General features: G+C 37.4%; 1 protein-coding gene across 1 annotated transcript in view; it reads left to right on the top strand.

The window, feature by feature from the left end:
• SMC6 (structural maintenance of chromosomes 6) overlaps positions 1–22729 on the top strand; it is a 68524-nt gene that overhangs the window by 18494 nt on the left and 27301 nt on the right. Inside the window, exons 5-15 of the mRNA XM_043917152.1 lie at positions 4741–4877; positions 5509–5570; positions 8864–8944; positions 10020–10121; positions 13843–13962; positions 14064–14162; positions 17254–17400; positions 17821–17909; positions 18592–18756; positions 19156–19334; positions 20687–20891. Coding sequence (XP_043773087.1) covers positions 4741–4877; positions 5509–5570; positions 8864–8944; positions 10020–10121; positions 13843–13962; positions 14064–14162; positions 17254–17400; positions 17821–17909; positions 18592–18756; positions 19156–19334; positions 20687–20891 — 1386 coding nt within the window. The remainder of the gene's footprint in view (positions 1–4740; positions 4878–5508; positions 5571–8863; positions 8945–10019; positions 10122–13842; positions 13963–14063; positions 14163–17253; positions 17401–17820; positions 17910–18591; positions 18757–19155; positions 19335–20686; positions 20892–22729) is intronic.

Genomic DNA, 22729 nt, shown 5'->3' with positions numbered 1-22729 from the left:
TACCTGGGGCTCCACCCTCTGATCATCCAGCAAGGCTTTGCTGTAGTATGGATGTGTCTCCTCCTCTCTGAGAGACCAAAGCCTCAGGCCCATAGCCCTTCACATTCTTCAGCAGGTTCAGGTCACTGTTCCCTCCCTCAGTCTCCCTAATCCTAGTCCTGGGATCTAGGCACCAGGCCAGTTTTTGACATCAGCACTGGGGGAGTGGGTTATGGAAGGATACTACACATGCCTGATTGATTTATTCAAGTTTACAGAACGTACTGCAGATTAGCTACCCACCCAGAGAAGGAACAGGTGCGTCCTTATTCTACATGGCTTTTTCCTTGTTCCTTGTGCCTCGTTTCCGTCAACAGGCAGTGCTGCAGTCACCTCTGTACAGATAAGGGTCTCCTGAAGCCGAGAAAGAAGCCACAGCCCCCTGGAGAAGGAAATGGCAACCCACTTCTGTACTCTCCCCTGGGAAATCCCATGGACAGAGGAACCTGGCAAGCTACAGTCCATGGGGTCGCAAAAGACTTGGACACCACTTAGTGACTAAACAACCACCACCCTACGTTCTCTGCACTTGAGTTGCGTTTTCCTTCGGGGACCTCCAATAGCACTTCCCTTTCCCACTCTAATGCGAGGGCCTGTGCTCTCTCTACGTCATCTCCCTTCACCGCCCACCTCCCTGGACATTGTAAGCCACACTTCCCAAGTCTGTAACCCTTATACGTGCAGGTTTATAAGACAAGACATATATGTGGAGAAGCACACAAAAGTAAAAAAGAAAAAAAACTTCAGGTTTCCCTTCTTACCAGGACCAGAGATGTGTGCCATCTGTTGTTCTGGGTTTGAAAATGGTAGCCTCTTACATTTTTCCTCTTTCACAGTTGTTCCTTTCTTTCTGTTTTAAGCCACTTGCATCTTTTCTTATCATTGGGGATTTTCTGTGACTTTTATTTATTAATTACTTTCACAGTCCCTCATTGCTACAGCATCAAGAGGTAAATGTCTAATAAAGCTGTATTTCCCTTGTTCTCATATTTTACAGCCACATTGTGTCCCATTCTCTTCTACCCACTTTGACTTGGGCCTTCTCTCCTTCATCCCATGTATAGGACTTGCTCAGCTATTTTTTAATTATTTTTATCCCGAGAAAGTTGCTCGATGCATAGCTATAGATTCAGTGTGTTGTAGAAGGTCAGTTTGGGATCCTGTCGCCATCTTGAAATTCTAATTTTGACAGGAACTTCAATGACTTCTTTGTGGGAGTGACATCTTATATGAGAAAAAAGTTTTTGTCAAAAACAGCTTTATTGTAGCATTGTCATAAATTTCACTTGTCAAAAGTGTATAGTTTGAGTTTTAAATATGTAAAAATCTTCATGACGATAAATAAAGAGTATGTTTTGAATCCAAAAAAAAAAAAAAATGAAGCCAGAGCCTTAGGGCGGCACTGCGTATGCGTGTGTGCATGTGCTGTCATTCTGGAGGAGCTCTGTGATCATTCCTCTTCTCACTGAAGGGTCTCTCTAGTGACAGACACTGGGCTCTATGTCTCTTGACCCAAATTCCACACCAGCCACGTTAGTAGGTGGGGAGACAGCAGTCAGTCCCAGCGCAGGTATCCTGTCTCCTTATATAGGTTTTCTCAGCAGTTGTTTTGAGGGGTATTTTTTGTAAGCCTTAAATGTTTTTGAATAATTTGCCTTTCTTGTGAATTCATATGGTAGTAGGATATCAGTGTCTCCGAAGCTCTCACAATAGTCAAAATAGCTTTCAAATGCAAGGAGTGGCTCAGAAGGAAAATAAAGTTGGTGTCTGCAAATCAAGGGAGGTGTCACTTTATTTTTAAAAATGTTTTCATGAGGTACAAATATTTTTGGTTCCATGTTGTAAACCAGATCCCCTTCCCCTATCATAGACTTTAGCTGATAGTTTTCAACCTTGACTGTTCATTAGAATAACCGCAGAGAGCTTTAAAAGCTCATTAATTAGAACTTTTCAGGAGCATGTCCGTCTTAGTTAGATATTGCTATTTCTGATTAAAAACGTACACACCCCAAGCCACTCAGGGTATCTCGAGAAGAGATAGATCATAAAGATGCAGGGTATATATCTTGGAAGCTGCAGGGAGGAAGCATAATTGGATCAGGAGTGACTGGAACTGAGAGACTCAGAACCAAAGATCATCGCTCTCTGGGTCTTTCTGTTCTGTGTCTCTGGCTCTTTGTGTCTTTGTTTCTGGATCTGTGTCTTCCTTCCTTCGTCAGGCTTATGCTTACAGCTCTTCATTTCCACTACCTCCCTCCCTCTCCTCGGTGGCTGCACTTATTTTAAACGGTTTATTTTGTATTGACGTATAGCTGATTGACAATGCTGTGGTAGTTTCAGGTGGGCAGCGGAGTGACTCAGCCACCATGTGTCCGTTCTCCCCAAACTCCTCTGCCATCCAGGTGGCCACGTCTCATTGAGCAGAATTCCCCATGCTGTATCGCAGGTCCTTGTTGGTTATCCATTTAAATATAGCAGTGTGTACGTGTCCCTAACTATCCCTTTCCCCCACTCTTCCCCCCTGGTAACTATAAATTTGTTCTCTAAACCTTGTTATCTTTTCTTACTGCTATGTGGAAAAAGTTCTAACTTATCCTTTCTGTGAGAGTGTAATCCTTTGTGGGGAGAGGAAGGGTCCAGACTTCAGACAGGTGTTGCATTTTAAATCCAAGCCTCTACAAGTCAGACATTGACCTGTCACCGTACTTACGCATGTATCTGTTCTCCCCCAAACTCCCCTCCCATCCAGGCTGAGTGGCCTTCTCTTCTGTGCTGTGCTCTCCTGCCTTCCCTCTTCTGACAGGCGTGCAGTTGTGTGACTTTCTTTGCTGTTCTGTATCCTTGTTGAGGCATGTGTGTGGGGCTGCCCATGAAAGGACGTGCTCTTGAGTTCTCTATGTCTCTGATTCATGGCCAGTATCTATGATTCAGTGTCGCGCTCTGTCCGGGTGGTTTCCCAAGAGCTTAACTGTTCTATGTTCTGCTTTCCTCTGTAGTCTCTGCAGACTTTGTACTTGTCAGAACATAATGCCCCAAATTGATCTCTCTAGTCCCAGAGCCCTCAGAACTTTGTAGCTCCAAGGAATTACCGCCTTAACACTTGATTGAGTCTGAATTTGAGTTTGTTTTTAAAACTTGTGATTTTGAAATAATTTTAGATTTACACAAGTGTTGCAAAGCTAGTACAGTTTCCTTATAGCCTTTACCCAATTTTCTTTAATGTTGACATCTTAAATACCTGAGGTACTTTTATCAAAGTACTATTTGGTTAACATTGGTATATTATTATTAAACTACAGACTGTACTTGAGCTTTACTAATTTTTCTTAATTTGAATTTTAAACAAGAGTATCTGGCTCAGTTATCATCCACTTTTTATATGCTTCCCAAGTGGCGCAGTGGTAAAGAATCTTCCTGTCAGTGCAAGAGATGTGAGTTCAATTCCTGGGTTGGCAATATCCCCTGAAAGAGGAAATGGCAACCCACTCCAGTATTCTTGCCTGGGAAATCCCATGAACAGAGGAGCCTGGCAGGCTACAGGCCATGGGGTCACAAAGAGTGAGACACGACTGAGCGACTGAATACACACACATTATCGGTGTCTTCTGTACTTAGCTCAGTCCCTGTGGGGAGGGTTGGGCGCTGCTGAGCCCTCTGTCTGTGAGAGCCCTTCCCTGCACACAAGTACGGGGGAACAAGAACTGAGCTTCTTCAGGATGTCTACTAATTACCAGTTCACAGTGAAATTCATCTTGAGTATTTTTTACCTGCATTTCCTGCAAATGGAAGCAGTTTTGGAGTTTGACTACAAATTCATGAAAACAAGTTTGTTCTGTTTAATATAGCCTTTAATTACCAAAAGCAGATTTACATTAAAGGACTTGAGCATTTTTGGCAGATACTCATTTTAACCAGAGAAAATATTATCTGCTTTTATGTTTGAGGAAATTATATTTATTTATTAATGCCCTTCATTAACTTTTTAAAAATTTTTCTCCCAAGGCTTATTTTAACAGAATTTAGAGTAGAAAAACAGAGATTGATTCTCTCCTCCCCCATAATATGTTAAAATATACATGGCTATAAATGCTTCATACTTCTTTTAAACTTTGAAAATAATTCTTTTGTAATACTAATAAAACCTTAGGAAATTTTGAGATTTAATTTACATTTCTTGATATCAAATACTTTAGCCTTTTTTGTTGTGTAAGTAATAGAAGAATCAAAATTATTTCCTTTAATTCTCATCTTCTTAGAAAATATATTATTTCACCTTAATTCTTACTTCATCATTCTTAGACGCCTGTTGTCAGGATGATGCTTTATTATGTGATTTAGCATGATATTGATATGCAATATTATTATCCAGGCTGTATAATATTGATTATACATTGCAGATAGGAAAATGTGTAACTTATCTACATGACATGAAACAACCAAAACTTAAGTGGATGTTGTGAAAATGTATTTCTCTTATGGATAGCATAGTCAGTTATTTTGTTATAAAGTTTCTCTTCTCATCTTTGTTGTATGGTATCTTTAGTATTATATTCTGTAGTAGCCTCTCAGCCATCAACTGCTGGTGTAAAGCTACTTTTCCAATTAATTAGCCAAATCACTGGAGGTTTTGAAAATTACTGTAAGTTGCTGTTACAGTTGCCCTGTACCTTCCTGTGACTTAGTTTAACCTTATTGCTTTAGCTCAGCAGATATCTCAATAACATTAAGGAACAGAGGGGATGATGCTTACAGAGGAAATGTGTACGGCGACTCTATAGTTGTGCAACAGCACATCAGCATGGATGGAAGTCGATCTTACAAACTGAAGAGTGCAACAGGTTTGTTATGAATTTCTCTTTTATTTTGGAGAACTAGTAGTAAACATCCAATTAAAAAGAGGTCATTGATTGTGCTGGTATCACTGGAAGGATACGTCTCATCTCTTGAAACTTCCTTCTTGTAAGAGGATTGGTTGGTTGCATATATGTGTATATGCACATGGATGTATACATACGTACATACATATATTACACATTGTTATATTACCACAAGGGATTCTACAGCAAAAGTGTGCCTAGCAGAATTTGGGTCAGTTTGAAACAGTCTGTGATATGCCATTTTGACCTTCTTTCACCCCTATAGTTATTATCACATGTAGAAAGAGAAGATTAGTGAAAGGTGGAAAAGGGCATAAAGGAAGAGGAGGGGGGTATAAAGAGATAGATGAGAAGAAAAAAGCAAATGTTCTGCTCTGAAAAGTAGAGAAACACTGTCACTACAACTTTGCTTCTGCCTCCTCTGTACTTGTGTCATGACATGTGTTGCCTCAGTTCGTTCAGATGTGTGTGCATTCAGCATACATTTCTTAATGACATCAGGAAAAGTTTATATTTATAAATAATTGCTCATTTTTAAAAATGTATTACTGCCCTGAAAACAGTCTGATCATTTTGTGTTTCTTATAACCAGGTGCTGTGGTTTCTACTAAGAAAGAAGAATTGATTGGAATTCTTGATCATTTTAACATTCAGGTAATTGCTAAATCTGTGTTTCAGATTAATAAATACAGCTAGCTACTTTTTGTGTGATTTCATTTGTGGTATAGAAAGAATTTAAATGGCCTCATATGAGTAAATTGACCACAGGAAGAATATATTTAACTATTGTTAGTAAGCTTCCTTAAAACTTCCTAATTCATCAGAACCTTCAAGACATAACATCTTTAATTTGACAGAACACATAAGAATATCTTGTCTATAGAAATATATGCTAAAATTTATGCTAATAAAATGTATATAAGAAAGTTTCTTGGCTTTCTGTTGTCCAAGTCAGAATAGCTTCATAGTTTCCTAAACTTGGTTGCTAAGTTTCTTTTGTAGAAATGAAATTTATTCTAGAAGATAAAGAAAACATTTCTTTGTATATTTTGGAGTTATTTCATCATAACCACAGGTGGTTAAGATTTCAGTCCGTCTGCTAAGATACTTTGAGCACTTGGAAATGGGGCTCAGATAGTCCAGTAACATTAGCCCTGGAATTGTCTTGGGGGGAATATCTAATCCAGACCCTTTATTCTGTAGATGAGAAACTGGGAGCCAGCAAGGATAAATGTGCACTTAGAGTTGTCTAGGCGTGGTTACTGGCAGAGCCTGTGATGGGCCCCAGATACTCTGTTCAGTTCTGATGCTCTGTCCACTGTATCACCTCGCCTTACTCCAGGATTAAGAACACCAAGATTAGACACCAAGGGGAAAAAGCAATTATGAGTCTGGGTCTCTTTCCCAGTTTGGTTTAGAACAGGTTGTCCAGAAAAACTTCCTGTAATGATAGAATGATAGATATTAGGTATTATTGATGTCTAATGGGGTGGACACTAGCTGCGCGAGCGTCTGAAATGTGTGACTGAGAAATCAAGTTTTATTGTGTTTTACTTAAGCTGAATGTAGCTAGCAGCTTGCGTATTGGGCAGCACAGGTTCAGAAAAATAATTAATGAAATCTGAGGGGAAGCAGATACAGCGTAGAACACAGGCCAGTTTGTTAACCAAAGTCAGCAAAACTGAAAGTTAGAGTTTATGGAATCACAGGTGTTGGGAGAAGCTTAAAGGGCATCCAGTGTCATAACACACTGCATGCTCACATTGTGTGCAGTCTCCACCAGGTGTTCCTTCAGCAGGTGCCTGAGTGGGCAGTGGTGGGAAAATGATCTCTGCCTGAGGCTGCTGACCCCTGTAGTTGACTGTATTTATTAAAAAGTTGTTAATGGGAAAAGCTGAATCAAGTCTCTTTCTCTTAAGTGCCCACTTCCTTGGGGAATATAAAAACATGTTTCTTTTCTTCTGAAATATTTGAAAATATCGTAACTGCTTTAGTCCTATTCTTACACAATTCAGTTAACTAAAGATTCAAGTTCATTGATCAAAAATGCGAAAGGTCTAGAGCTACACTGAATATCCAGTAACCACTAATCATGTGTGGATGGATATTGCGCACTCAGAATGTAGGTAGTCCAGATGGAGGGGTGCTGTAGTGTGAAATGATGCAAGCTGGATGTTGAAGACTTAATGCAAAGGAGTAACTCAGTTTTCATACTGACTACATGTTGTGCTCAGTCTCGCTTAGTCGTGTCCGACTCTTCGTGGCCCCATAGACTGTAGCCTGCCAGGCTCCTCTGCCCATGGCATTTTCCAAGCAAGATTGAATGTTAAAATGACAGTATTTTAGATGCATTAGATTTAAAATATATTACAAACATTAGTTTCACCTCTTTCTATATTTTTAACGTAGCTACTAGAAAGCTTAATTGTATGTGTCGTTTACATTGTATTTCCATTAGATGCTGTGGCCTAGTATTGTCAGGAGGAAGGAGGGTGTTTAATGTCTTTAAGTACCCAATTGCATTTGTCCATCATACCTCTTACTTTTTCTCTGAAGTTTACCTGTTTGTGCTTACCTTTTGCCTACTCCAGGGTCTTGACATATAAGGCTGCCAGATTTTTAAATAATCTCTAGTATAAAAACTAGGAACCCCATTTCAGAGGATGTGGAAAAAAGAACATGAACTTTGGCGAAGCTGGTAATCCAAAGTTGGTGATAAAATGGCTGTCATCGAAGCTTAGTTTTGAGAAATTAGTTGCTGTGTGAAATTAAGATACCACATAGGCTATTGTCTTAGTTTTAAGAAATTAGATGCTGTGTGAAATTGAGATACCAACACAGGCCTTGTTTGAAAAAAAAAAAAAGGATGACAATCAGAGCCTGAGCTACGTATATAATGAGAAACATGTAATATGTAGGGATTTCTTTATAACCACATAAATCTTTTTTATCATCTTGAAAGGAAAGACCCAAAATCTTACTTGAAAGAAAGTATACTAAATAAAGTATAGTCAGTATTTTACAGATGGTAAAATAAAGGAGTTACACATTTTTTCATTTCTGCTGGTCCTTCATATTCTGTGTATACAGACAAGATTATTTTCTTACATATACAAGACTTTGTTGGCAACCCACTCCAGTATTCTTGCCAGGGAAATCCCATGGACAAAGGAGCCAGGTGGCTACAGTCCATGGGGTTCACAAAAAAGTCAGACACGACTTAGTTACACAAATTAACACCAAAGATATAAATGGGAAATGACTGTGAATCTTTTTGAAACAAGTAGAAAAAAAAATTCTTAATTCCTCATGAAGAAATAACAGGAAATAAGAAATCTGAAGAACTGCTGTACAAAAAATAAACAATACTTGTCATTTTAGTTCTGATGAGAAGTAACAGAGTCGGACTTTTTGTATTTAGTTGGAGGGAGGTAATTAACTTGCCTGAGATTACATAGAATGTTCAGACAGAGCCAAATAAGAGCCCACGTTAGCTACTTACCCGCTAGAGAACTTCCAACTTTGTAATCTGATGGTTAACCAGTAGCATAGGAGTGGTATCTATAAAACAGGTGGAAGGAATGAAAACTTTCTAATAAAACACTTTTTTAGAAAGTTCTTATGCCTTTATATAATGGGAGAATATTTAATTTTGACTGTAGTATTTAATTGGAGGGTAATTGTTTTACAGTGTTGTATTGGTTTCTGCCATACATCAACATGAATCAGCCATAGGTGTAGTATTTGTTTCACTACCATGAAATTTTGAAATATTTTCTTTTCATTAAAAGTTTCTAAGATTTTCTTTTTATGTATTTAATGCTCTAACCTCTGGCTAGTACCTAGCCTTCCTGATGGCAGCGTCTTGTAATGGATATCTTAGTTCAGTTCTCTTTAAGACATTAAAATGAAATATTTAAAGATAATCTTTTGTTTGTTTGTTTTAGGTAGATAATCCGGTTTCTGTTTTAACACAAGAGATGAGCAAGCAGTTCTTGCAATCTAAAAATGAGGGAGACAAGTACAAAGTAAGAAGCACCGAAATAAACATAAACCTACCCAAAAAAGAATACATTTATAAATTAAGCATATATACTGAACATTAATCTTGGTCATATAGTAAATATCAAGTTTTTTTTAAGCTACTATTTAAAGTAATATTGTATGACTAATGTAGAAAATTAAGTAAGGTGGGAGTATAATTTTACTGATAAATCCTTGCTGTAACTTTTTTGGCTTTTAATTCTCAAAGAGTGAATTCTAAAACTTATTTTTTTTTTTTTTTTTGCTGTTGATACCTTTTTTTTTTTTTCTTTAATTTTTTTATTAGTTGGAGGCTAATTACTTCACAACATTTCAGTGGGTTTTGTCATACATTGATATGAATCAGCCATAGATTTACACTTATTCCCCATCCCGATCCCCCCTCCCACCTCCCTCTCCACCCGATTCCTCTGGGTCTTCCCAGTGTACCAGGCCCGAGCACTTGTCTCATGCATCCCACCTGGGCTGGTGATCTGTTTCACCATAGATAGTATACATGCTGTTCTTTTGAAACATCCCACCCTCACCTTCTCCCACAGAGTTCAAAAGTCTGTTCTGTATTTCTGTGTCTCTTTTTCTGTAAAACTTATATTTGTAGAAATAGAAGGGAATGAGTGACCATACATACATAATAACTTTTGAACATTAGATTATTTTGCACTCTTTAAAAAGCCAACAAAATATATGACTACTACTATAGCTTGCAGTGTGACTTTTAAATGGTTTTGGTGTTTTCTATGCTAAAAAATTATGATGCATTGAGATCAAGGATACAAATGTTTTCTCTGTTTTCACATTTGCTTAAAGAATGGAAGAACAGTGAAAATGAGAAGTCAGAATGGTATTACCTTCACACCAGATGAGTTTTCTTTCACAAGGCTTTAAGAAATTTTGCAAGTAAACGTGTACGTTTGAATATAGCACTTTAAGTAAATTTGGAGTTTGAAATAAAATGTATTCTTTTGTGTTTGTGTTTAGTTTTCAGAGACCAAATTCTTTTTTTTTCATAGTTACATGGAAGTTTACAAACTCCTAATTATGTTTTTCTTGTTTATTTAGTTCTTTATGAAAGCAACCCAACTTGAACAAATGAAGGAAGACTATTCATACATTATGGAAACAAAGGAGAGAACCAAAGAGCAGATAAATCAAGGAGAAGAGGTTTGTAAGCACTTAATGCAGATGTTTTTTGAAATCAGTCAAATTCTTATGCCAGGTAAATGGTATTGTAAAATTATACACTGATGTATCTATATATGTGTACCTATATAAAAATAGTAACATTTTTGTGTGTTTTTTACCTTCAGGGTATTTATTAGCCTTTGCTTTTTTTGTTTTATAATAATGGGTATGTCCATGTCTTAATCATAGACTGGAGGGCAGTGCAGTATCTAACCTACTTATCCCTTGCTGTGTGTCTGGTTGCTTCCATAATAACGTGTCACTAATTCCCACTGGGCAGTAGTTTAAAAACTGTATTTCTTTTGATGGGAAAATAAGCAGGAGCCTCAAGCTGGTATTTAACATAATATGCATTTATAATTATAGATGACTCTTCATTACATTGGTTAAATGTGAACATTCTTTAAGCACCTTATGTTTCAGCTGTTTATCCAGTACTTTAAGTCCCAGCAGTTTTTCTGTGATTCTGTATCTTGTTCTTTTGTCATTTAATCAGTTTTATGCAGTCAATTGCTTTCAGCAACTTCATAGTAAGTTCTTTTGAGACAGAATTTTATTAATGATTGACCCAAGTTAAATTTATTAGATGTTACACTGACCTTTTTACTTCAAATTTTTGAGGAATACATATTTAAAATTGGGTTTATAGTTATATGGTTCACCAAGTGAAAACTGAAAAAGTCAAGTGGAGTATATTTATTTTTATTCCTACATTACTGCTTCAAACCTGAGGTATGTGATACTGTGTGCAAGGAGGTGCTGTAAGCCATAGAATTGATTTAGCCCATGTTCTTTGAATATCAGTGTTATTACTGGGGAAAGGAAATGGATAGTCAGACAAATATGCATAGTGTATATTAACATCTATTATTTTAAAAGCAATAGATCAGGACTTTGAAGAAATTTGTTTGCTTTAAATAGCTTGATGTTTAAATACCCACTTTTCTTCACGGTATACTTTGTCGTCAGCAATTGAAAATAATTTGTTTATGAAGTTTAAGAATTATGTCCCTGTATCATGTAGCTGAGTTTCTTATGTATAATATGCACTTTGTAAGAAGTTTTTTTCTGACTAATTAAATGTGCTAGATTCTCGAAATAAACCCTGGATCAGCCTTTAAGTAGAATGTGACCTAATGCAACATTGTAAATCAACTATACTTCAATAAAAATTTAAAAAAAAAAAGCAATCAGGAAAGGATTCAGTGGGAGATACAAATAAAAATAAGTCAGAGAAAAGAAATAGAACATGAAGATTAGAAACTGAAAGTCACTCAGCCATCAAATACTGAGTTCCTACCGCATGCCTTCTAGCATTGTGCTTTGGCCGTGGCCATATAATGGTAAATACATAACAAGATTCTTGAGGTCATGTACCTAACTATGCAGCAGAAAGCACATGGTAAATAACTGAGTATGGTGAGTGCTCCTAGAGGAGTTAAAGATTAGTTTTAATAGGTGACTAGCAACAGGGGGCAAGTCAGGGGCAGTGGGAGAGGTGTAGTTATTAAGTAAGTAATGCCTCAGGTAAAAAGTGAACGGTGAGTAATAACAGACAAAGGATGGTGAGAGTGAGGAATTGTGTTCCAGGAGATAAGCACAGATGGAGTTTTGGGCAAGAGAGCATGTGGTGTTTTTAAAAAGCTGAAGGAATTCTACGTTGTCTAGAGTGAAGAACACAAGAATGAGAGTTAAAAGGCCAGGTTGTGGAGCAGCTTTGAAACTTAAAAGGCAGTACAACACATGAAAGTGGGTGGCTTGATTGAATATATATTTCCAGTAGATCACTCTGCTACAGAAGAGAGTGGACTGCTCTAAGGAGAGAATATACATAGATCAATAAAGAGGGTATTATTGTCCAAACAGATGATGACGATAAGGTAAGTTAGAGTAGTGGCCATGGTAATATGGAAAAGAGCTTTGAAATGGTCATGGAGCATGGAGGGTAGTGATGAAAACAAAAGCCAGATTTGTGGGGCTGAAAAGCAGGTAGAATGGAGGAGCTGAAGATAATTTTCATGAAACTTAGATGTAAAGGGGAAACCACTTTTAGAGAAAAAGGTGGTGCCTTGGGGTGAATATTGCTGGGTTTGTTTGTAAATGGAAAAGATAAAGATTTAAATGTGATCCTGGAAAGGAGTCAATGAAAAGGAATAAGTGGAAAAAAGGTGAAAAGATGGGATAAAGACTCAACTAATTTAGACCTCCTGAGAAGGCAGATGAGGAAAACAATGGAAACAGTGAGAGACTTTATTTTTTGGACTCCAGAATCACTGCAGATGGTGACGGCAACCATGAAGTTAAAAGACGCTTGCTCCTTGGAAGAAAAGCTATGACCAACCTAGACAGCATGTTAAAAAGCAGAGACATTACTTTACCAACAAAGTTCTGTCTAGTCAGAGCTATGGTTTTTCCAGTAGTCATGTATGGATGTGAAAGTTGGACTATAAAGAAAGCTGAGTGCTCAAGAATTGATGCTTTTGAACTGTGGTGCTGGAGAAGACTCTTGAGAGTCCCTTGGACTTCAAGGAGATCCAACCAGTCCATCCTAAAGGAGATCAGTCCTGGGTGTTCATTGGAAGGACTGATGTTGAAGCTGAAACGCCAATCCTTTGGCCACCTGATGTGAAGAACCAACTCATTTGAAAAGACCCTGATGCTGGGAAAGATTGAAGGCAGGAGGAGAAGGGGACAACAGACGATGAGATGGTTGAATGGCATCACCAACACGATGAACATGAGTTTGAATAGGCTCCGGGAGTTGGTGATGGACAGGGAGGCCTGACGTAGTGCTCTCCATGGGGTCACGAAGAGTCAGACATGACTGAGCGACTGAACTGAACTGAGAAGGCAGAAGAGGAGGGGGTGGTCAGGATCCAAATAAGAGGTGGGGACTGGGCTTACGTATAATGAAGCTACCTCTTCTTTTTAGCTGGAGGAAAAGACTGCTTTTCAGTTTATATATCAGGTTGTTGAAAGCTGTAAGAACTTGCTTTCTACAGCTTCTGGATTCTATGAAAATAGGCATCAGGGAGGAGTGAGGGATTAGGGTGGTAGGTTTATGAGGTTTGAGGAGAGTGATAATGGATTGAAATAATCCTGAAGAATGGGAAAGTGACTTGGATAGAGAAACACCCTAAGATCCACAGCGAAGTCCGTATTTGAACACAGAAACTGTGAATGGAGAGGAGAGACTCTCTAGTCAGGTGTGCAGCTTTAGAAGCTGTTCATATACCACTGTAGTTAGTTTTTGCTTGATAATTTTATTGATTAATTATTGAGAGAAAACTTTGATGAGAGAAAATATAACATTTGATTTTTAGAAATAAATTCCTTTTGACCTTTCCAGTAGCATTAAAATGGATCTAGTGGTATACTTCACCCAGTCTGTCTCTCAGATAGGGAATTGAGAGAAAATGAGAAAACTGAGTTTTTGTGTGACCTTGAAACATTTATTCCTTCATTCTTCCTCATTTGAAGACTAGCCATTTTTAGAGCGCAGATATTAACGAAACTATTGCATGCAGTAAAAGTATACCAAAGAAATGAAAATATTTTTATTTCTGCTCTAATTAAAGAAGTAATTGCCTAGCAGATCTTTTTCAGTACTTGTTTAGCCAGTGCGTTCAAAAGAAATATATTGGCAGAAAGTCCGTCTTTTCAGTGTTAGTAAGAAATACATTCTTTTTTTTTTTTAAAGCGACTTAGTGAACTAAAGCGCCAGTGTTTGGAGAAAGAAGAACGTTTTCAAAATATTGCTGGCTTAAGTACAATGAAGACCAACCTGGAATACCTGAAACATGAAATGGCTTGGGCAGTGGTAATTTCACCTAATTACTTATTCACACATATTTGTAATATGCAGAATATACTTGGTTATATTTAGTCTTATATGTGATTTGCTGTATAAATTCTTTTTAGGTCAATGAAATTGAAAAGCAATTGAATGCTATCAGAGATAACATCAAAATTGGAGAAGATCGTGCTGCTAGACTTGAGAGGAAAACGGAAGAGCAGCAGGTGATGCCACTTTTTTTATGCAGAGGTAGAAGTTGGTTGAGTGGTAAATAAAGGAGTGATTTTCTGTTGAGGGTCCACATGGACCTTTGGACCGTGAACAGACCCACTTTTATATTTACCTTTCCATTCTCCCTCTCTTTTTAAAAGTTATGTTTACACAATTCTGGAGTTATTTTTTATTTATTTATTTGGCTGCACTGGGTCTTAGTTGTGGCGCCAGGATCTTCGTCGAGCTGTGTGGGATCTTTTCCGCACAGCACACGGACTCTCTCGTTGTGGCACCCAGGCTCAGTAGTGTGGCCCGTAGGCTTAGCTGTTCGTGACATGTGGGATCTTAGTTCCCTGACCAGGGATCGAACTTGTGTCCCATGAATTGCAAGGGGGATGCTTTCCCACTGGCCACCAGGAAAGTCCCTTTCCATTCTCTTTTAACAGCTTTACTGAGATATAGTTCATATACTGTACAGTCCACCCATTTAAAATTTACAGTTCAGTGGGTTTTGTTTTGTTTTTTTGTATGTTCACAAGGTTTTATAGCCACCACTGTGGAATTCTCTGCTGTCTTGCCAGATCTAACCTTTCTTTATAGGAGCTCCCATGTACTCAGGGTGACTGACTTACATATTACTATTTTGCTCTACTTAGCTTATGAGCTTCTGGCTGCCAGGCTTGGTTGTACTACAGGGTGTAATCTTTCCCAGCTTGCTTTTTCCTGTCTACCTCTAAGATAAGCAGATAAGTGTTTTTCCTTTTAAGAGCTATAGCATTAATCCATGACAGGTAATAGAGGAATGTGTAAAAGTAGCAGAAATGGTGAAGGCAGGACATTTACTTAGTGATCTCTGGGCTGAATTTCTTATTCCCTCTTCAGTTAGTAAATGGGAAGTCAACCTCACCCACCTCTCTCACTTTACTTTTTTTCATTTCTGAGAGAATATTCTGAAGTTCACTCAATTTTTCTCAGCTTCGTTTCATAGCTTGTCATTGGGGAAGACCTTGTTGGTTTACTCTTTAGATATTTTCCCAGTCTAAAAGTGAAATCAGTTTTAGTAATAAATGCTCAGTGTTTTTTCAAATGAAGAAAGGAGAATCTTGAGGCTGGGTGATACTTAGTTCTGTAGGTATTTGCTCTACTTGAGTATTTAAGTATTATACTGTGTAGTAAGTGGTAAATTTCAGGAGAGTATGGATTGTCTTAATTTATATTTATATTCTTCCCACCATGTCTTACATAAAAACCTTTCGTATAGTATATACTTGTTTATAGATTATAGCATAATTATTGAAGAGAAGGCTTCTGAAAAAATAGTATCTAAAGCAGACTTTAAATTTGTACTCACCTAATTTAAAACTGAAAATAGATGGATTTTGTTTAGTTTGTATAACACCTGAACCAACTCAATTATTATTAAAAACATACAGATTGTACTGCTGATATCTTCATAATAAAAATACACTGTTATTCTATATAATGTTTCCTAAATGTCTTACATAGTGACAGTCCCTAATCTATATCTCCTATTCAGACTTTTATCCTGAGCACTTAATTCAAATATGTGTCTTCCCATCTTTACCTGCATGTTCCAGACACTTCAAACTTAGCATGTTTAGTTGAATAGCTATGACAGATACTTTACAGCCCACAAAGCCTAAAGGATATACTGTCTGGCTCTTTCTAGAAAAAATTTGCTACTTTCTGATCTGAAACATTTTGATTACTCTTTTAAGTTTCAGCTTAAATGCTGCTTTGAAAGCATTCCTGACTTTTTCTGACAGACCTGTAAGTTCTTCCTGTGTGCTTTCACTATTACACATACCCTACTGAAGCATTATTGCATCCAAACTGTATAATCCTCTTTCATGGTTGTTTCTCTGCTAAATTGTATGTCTCCCTTTACACTTACTAAATGTGAATTTAAAATTAAAATATATTTTAGAATAATAGAGAAATGCAAATCAAAACTATGACGTATTACCTCATGCTGGTCAGATTGGCCATTGTCAGAAAATCTACAAATAATAAGTGGTGGAAGAAGGTGTGGAGAAAAGGGAATCCCCCTGTTAACACTGCTGACAGGAATATAGATTCTTTCACTTGGAAGACAGTGAAGTTCCTTAAAAAACTAAAGATAGAGTTGCCATATGATCTAGGAATCCCACTCCTAGGCATATATCCAGAAAAGACAGATGCACCCCAGTATTCATAGTGCTATTTATAATAGCCAAAATATGCAAGCAACCTAAGTGTTTATCAACAGGTGAATGGATAAAGAAGTGGTATGTATATACAGTGGAATATTACTCAGGCATAAAAAAGAATGAGATACTGCCATTTGCAGCAACATGGATGGACCTAGAGAATATCATACTGTAAGTGAACTAAGATAGACAAATGTTATATGATATCACTTATATGTGGAATCTTAAAAAAAGAAGCAATACAAATGAACTTAATTTACAAAACAGAAACACCTCATAGATATAGAAGACATGGAAAACAAATTTATGATTATCAGAGGGGCAAGGGAAGGGCAAAAGTAAATTATGAGTGTGAGATTAACATATACATACCATATAAAATAGATAAGCAAGAAGGACTTACTATGTAGCATGTATGTGTGTGCTCACTCAGTTATGTCCGACGCAAGAATACTGGAGCATTTCCATTGCCATCTCCTACTTCAGGGGCTCTTCCCAACACAGGGATCAAACCTGTGTCTGTTATACCTCCTGACTTGGCGGGAAGATTCTTTATTGCTGGGCCACCTGGGAAGCCCACTGTATAGCATAAGGAACCTATATTTAATATCTCGTAATAACCTATAATGGAAAAAACTTGAGAATGAATATGTATATGTATAATTGAATCACTTTACACCTAAAACTAATGCAATATTGTAAATCAACTATACTTCAATAAAAATATATATGTTTTTTGGCATTTTATATAGGTTATTTAATTACTGTCTTGAATTTAGTTAAAGCAAAATTAAATTTATTTGAAATGTGAACCATATATAATTATTTTTTTAATTTTTCTGTTTATTTAAGAAAAATAAAATGTATTCCAACAATGTTAATTTTCTTAAAGGTCAGACTTAATGAAGCAGAAAAAAAATACAAAGACATTCAAGATAAACTGGAAAAGATTAGTCAAGAGACAAATGCACGAGCACCAGAATGTATGGCACTGAAAGCAGATCTTACTTCTAAGAAAAGGGCCTATAATGAAGCTGAGGTGAGAGAAAAGCTTTCACATCAAACGTAAATACTGCTCCTCTGTCCATGGAATTCTCCAAGTAAAGATACTGGAGTGGGTAGCCATTCCCTTCTCCAGGGGGTCTTCCCGACCCAGAGATTGAACCTGAGTCTCCTGCATTCCAGGTGGACTCTTTACTGAGCCACCAGGGAAGCCCATTAAAAACTTCATCATATCAAATATCAATACTGTTTGTTTATTTTTAAAAGTAGAGGTTTTGTAGTTATGTTGATTTTGGGCTTTAAAAAATGTTACGATTTCATGTGGCCATATATGTACTTCATTTTAAGTATATATTTCTGTGTATATTCAACCTTTGGTTTGACCATTTGGCAAAAGTGGACTTGAATAGGGTATTTGTTTTTTCATTTTACTAAAGTGTGTCTGATTTTTTGTTAGGTTTTGTATAATCGTTCCCTAAATGAGTATAAAGCATTAAAGAAAGATGATGAGCAACTTTGCAAAAGAATTGAAGAACTGAGAAAAAGGTAAGATAGTTACTTTGCAATTTTCATTTTTACCTCATTTTGTAATAAAGTAATCCAAGTGAAATGGAGTATTTTATTTTCTGTTTTTTTTTAATTTTTTATTTCATATTGGGGTATAGTCAATTTGGGCTTTCCTGGTGGCTCAGACAGTAAAGAATCTGCCTGCAGTGCAGGAGACCTGGGTTTGATCCCCTGTTCAGGACGATCCCCTGGAGAGGGGTTTGGATACCTACTCCAGTATTCTTGCCTGGAGAACTCTATGGACAGGGGAGCCTGATGGGCTACAGTCCGTGGGGTCACAAAGAGTCGGACACAACTGAGCAACTTCACACGCACACTTAGATACACACATGGTGCATTAACAGTTGTGATAGTTTCGTGTGAACAGTAAAGGGACTCAGCTATACATACACGTGCATGGCTTTCTTCCCTAAACTCCCCTCTCATCCAGGCTACCACATGACATTGAGCATAGTTCCCATGTACTGTACGGTAGGTCCTTGTTGGTTATCATTTTAAATATAACAATGTGTACATGTCCTTCCAAAACTCCCTGTTTCTTCCCCCCAGCAGCCGTAAGTTTTCTGTACTACGGCTGGAGGAATTTTATTACATTGCTTTATGTTTTTTAAAATGTTAGGTTTTTAACTTAACATTTCCACTTTGGACTATTTACTCTTAGTGCCGATCAGTCTTTGGAACCTGAACGGTTGGAAAGGCAAAAAAAAATATCTTGGTTAAAAGAGAGAGTAAAGGCCTTACAAGATCAAGAATGTTCAGTCAATCAAGAGATTGAACAGTTTCAGCAAGCCATAGAAAAAGACAAAGAAGAACATACCAGGATTAAGTAAGTGTCCACATCCTTGTATTTTTTCAGTTATTTGAAAATCATGTAATTTTCCTCTTTATGAAAATAAAATACTTGATTTTTATTTTGTTCTTCCTCATAATAAAGTATCTTTCAAAATCACTTTCCTAATAAAACTTCCTAATTAAACTTGTAGAATTGGACAATTTCTGGGTTTTCTTGTTTTTGTCACTGTTGCATTATTGTTATTTTCACGCTAAGTTTTGAGGTCTTCTGACTTTTTTCTTGGTAACACAATTGTTTTTAAATAAAGAATCTGCTTTTAGTTCTTAGGGTAGCTGTGTCATTTATTGGTATGCAGGTATTAGGGGAAAAGTCCGGATATTTCTGTATAACCTGTTAATGTACCTATTCTGTTTTTCCACGTGTATTTCTTAGGAGAGAAGAGTTAGATGTGAAGACTACACTGAACTTTAACCAGAGGCAACTGAAAGAATTGAAAGATAGTAAAACCGATCGACTCAAAAGATTTGGCCCTCACGTTCCAGCTCTTCTTGAAGCCATAGATGATGCCTACAGACGGGGGCTCTTTACCTATAAACCTGTAGGCCCATTAGGTATTTGTCACCAGTTAGTCAGGATATCATAAAAATTAGAAGTGTATTTTTATTTTCAGGAAGGAGTCTGTTGAATATAATTTACCATGTAGTTATGTGTAGACTTTGTATGCATTCTAAGAAATAATGATAAAATCACTTTAAGCTTTGTAACTTTCCTCTTATATCTTTTAAGCACAAAAGAATCAAAAGAGAACTTGGGAAAAGGAAAAGTAGCTATAGAGTTAATCTGGTTCTGATTTTTTTCCTGAATGAATAAATCAATGAACTAATTTGCATGTAATTGATTAGTAGGAAGTTTCTATTTAGGTTGGACAACATTATTTTTGAGTTCTCTTTCAAGTATAATCTGGAGTTATTTAACTATCCTTATATGTACATGAGAAAAAAAATCAATTGAGGGACTTGCCTGTTGGTCCAGTGGTTAAGACTTTACCTTCCAGTACAGGGCTGTGGGTTCAATCCCTGGGTGGGGAACTAAGATCACACATAAATCATGGCCAAAAAACCAAAACATAAAATAGAAGTAATGTTGTAATAAACTCAATAAAAATTTTAAAAATAGTCCACATCAAAAAAAATCTTTATTAAAAAATACATTGAGTTTTGAGGAGTTATCTTTAATTCTGTACATCATTGGGTGAAAATGATGGTATAGATACATTTTTAGCACAGTATTATATACTGCATTAAGTATTGTAGTAATGTCTCTTCATTTAAATGATATGTGTGTACCTCTATACCAGGATCCATTTCAATAAGTGAGGTATTTTTTTCCCTCTCTAAATCTAAAATTTCAATATTAATCAGTTTTGCATTAAATAGTAGTGTCTATAACCCTTTTGGCTTGATTTTCAAAACCATTCAGAGGCTGAATTAGTATACACAAAGGAAAAACACTGTTGATTTACATTAGAGCAAGACAGCTTTTCATAGGATTCTGTGCTGCTTCCCCAGTGTATCCCAGTGGGATGAGGGTATTTCCCATTTGATTAAAATAAGATCTGTAATATCATTTAAATTGCTTAGTATGAAAATATTTTAAAGTCATCTATGAACTATTATACAAAGATAATAGTTTCCCTGGTGGCTCAGTTGGTAAAGAGTCTGCCTGCCATGTGGGAGACCTGGGTTCAGTCCCTGGGTTGGGAAGATCCCCTGGAGAAGGAAATGGCAACCCACTTCAGTATTCTTACCTGGAGAATTGCATGGACAGAGAAGCTTGGCAGTCTACAATCCATGGGGTCACAAAGAGTTGGACATGACTGAGTGACTATCAGTTCATACAAAGATAGTTACATTAATATGTCAAGTGTTTAATAGGCATTTTAATAACTTTCTCTCATTTTTAGGAGCTTGCATTCATCTTCGGGACCCTGAGCTTGCTTTGGCTATTGAATCTTGCTTAAAAGGACTTCTGCAAGCCTACTGTTGCCATAACCATGCCGATGAAAGAGTGCTTCAGGCGCTGATGAAAAAGTTTTATTCACCAGGGACCTCACGGCCACAGATAATAGTTTCTGAGTTTCGGAATGAGATGTATGATGTAAGACACAGGTAAGGCATCAGTAATTATTTAAAAGCTGTTCTGGTTTTGCTTAGTCATGTACTAGCTCAGAAAGAATTAGAACATTTTTAATGTTAACCATGTCTACATGTAAAAATTCCGACCTGTAAAAATTCCATCAGCCACATCTTTAATTTGAATCTAGGCATTGGAGATACATAGATCGATAAATGATAGATACTCCCTGCCTTTGAGGTCCTTACACGAGGTCTGTTGTGGGAGACATACCAGGATATAGACCTTGTGTGGCTTAGAAATTGTACTGAAGAGGGAAGTGGTGCATACCTGTCCATGTTAAAAAGGAGTGTGTACGGCAGAGCTGTGGCACATATTGTTCACAGTTCAACTGGAGGTGGTTTACAGAGTCCATAAAGAGCTGTGGTTGTTTTCTTTGATCTTTGACTGTTTTCTTTGACCCTAACAAACCTCGAGGGCACCATACCCAAACTGGCCTCTTTGTTAGTTGCTAGCTAGCTAACAATTTACTCTTTTACACACACACACACACACACACACACACACACACACACACACACACACACACACACACAATGTATATGATATATATGTAAGGTGTATCTTCCTACATATATATATATATATTCCTCTGTATATATATTTTCCTATTACTAGATTACATTTTTAAATTTTTTGTCCTCTTCCACTCCATTTTTTTCTTATGAATCCGATTTTTTCTTCTTTCGAGTAAGTCTTCTTATATTTGGAGACATGAAAAATGCCCTTGTTTTTAAGCATGTTTTTTCCATATTTAATTTGATTGTGGTATTTTTCCTTTTATTAGGCTTTAGCAATCATGTTTTATTAAGATTTCTTCTAAGCTTAATTAGGATTATCAAAGCATTTTGTCCTATAATTGCTCCTACCACTGAGGCTCATCGTGCTTGCCTGGAATTTGATGTGTGGTTTTTCCTTTGTCCCCATCCTCTTTAGGCTTCTCCATTTTGTTGTTGCGTGAGCCTGTGTCGTACTTGTCCTTTCCTTGTCTCATGAGTGACCTTTTATTGCTACTATTCCTTCTACTTCTGGTCTCCTATGCTGATTTTACCACATGTCAGCAGGCAACTGATTGTGATATAAACTAAATACGAAGTACATCCCAGGGCAGTAGAGCTCAAGGAAGGGGTGGCTGTGACTGAGAGCTTTAGAGCTGGTAGGAGCAGGCCCATCCAGCAATGGCACATGCCTCCTTGAAAGTACTTGCTCCTCCCCAGCAGAGAACCTGTGCTCTCAGTGGACTGGCCAAAGTCTATGTTTTACTGCAGTTCCCTTCCACATCCCCTCCCTCTTAGACTCCCGCTTCCCACCCTCTCTGCCCTCCTTCCCTGCGTTGTTTCACTGACAATGTATGACATTTCTACAGCGCCCACCCCCTGTTCTATCTTTGTTTTTACTTCCGCTTGAGCTCTGTCCTAAGGTTACTCTCCTGTTTCTCTGCCTCGTTTTACAGGAAAGACTCCTCAGAAGAGTTGTCTCTGTCACTCATTTCTGTCTTCCTCTTCTTTCTTGAACCTTACCAGTCAAGCTTATATAACTTCATCATATCCCAGAACAGCTCTTGTCTAGGCACCAGCGAGCCTTGCTTGGCTTGGTCCTGGAGTCCTTCCTTCCTACTCACTGGCTTGACCTATCAGCAGTATTTGCCGAAGTGTGTTCTCATCCTCTTCAGGCCTCACTGCGATCTCTCGGGCTTACGTGATCTGTCCTCTTGCCTTCTGTCCTGTCCTACTGTCTAGACACACTTGCCACACTGCTTGTCCACTGCATACCAACCTCCTGGCTTCTCCAACAACCAAAGGAGCAAATGCTG

Source organism: Cervus elaphus, chromosome 11, assembly GCF_910594005.1.
Source record: "Cervus elaphus chromosome 11, mCerEla1.1, whole genome shotgun sequence".
Lineage (NCBI taxonomy): Eukaryota > Metazoa > Chordata > Mammalia > Artiodactyla > Cervidae > Cervus > Cervus elaphus.
This window is presented reverse-complemented; position numbering and strand designations above follow the sequence as displayed.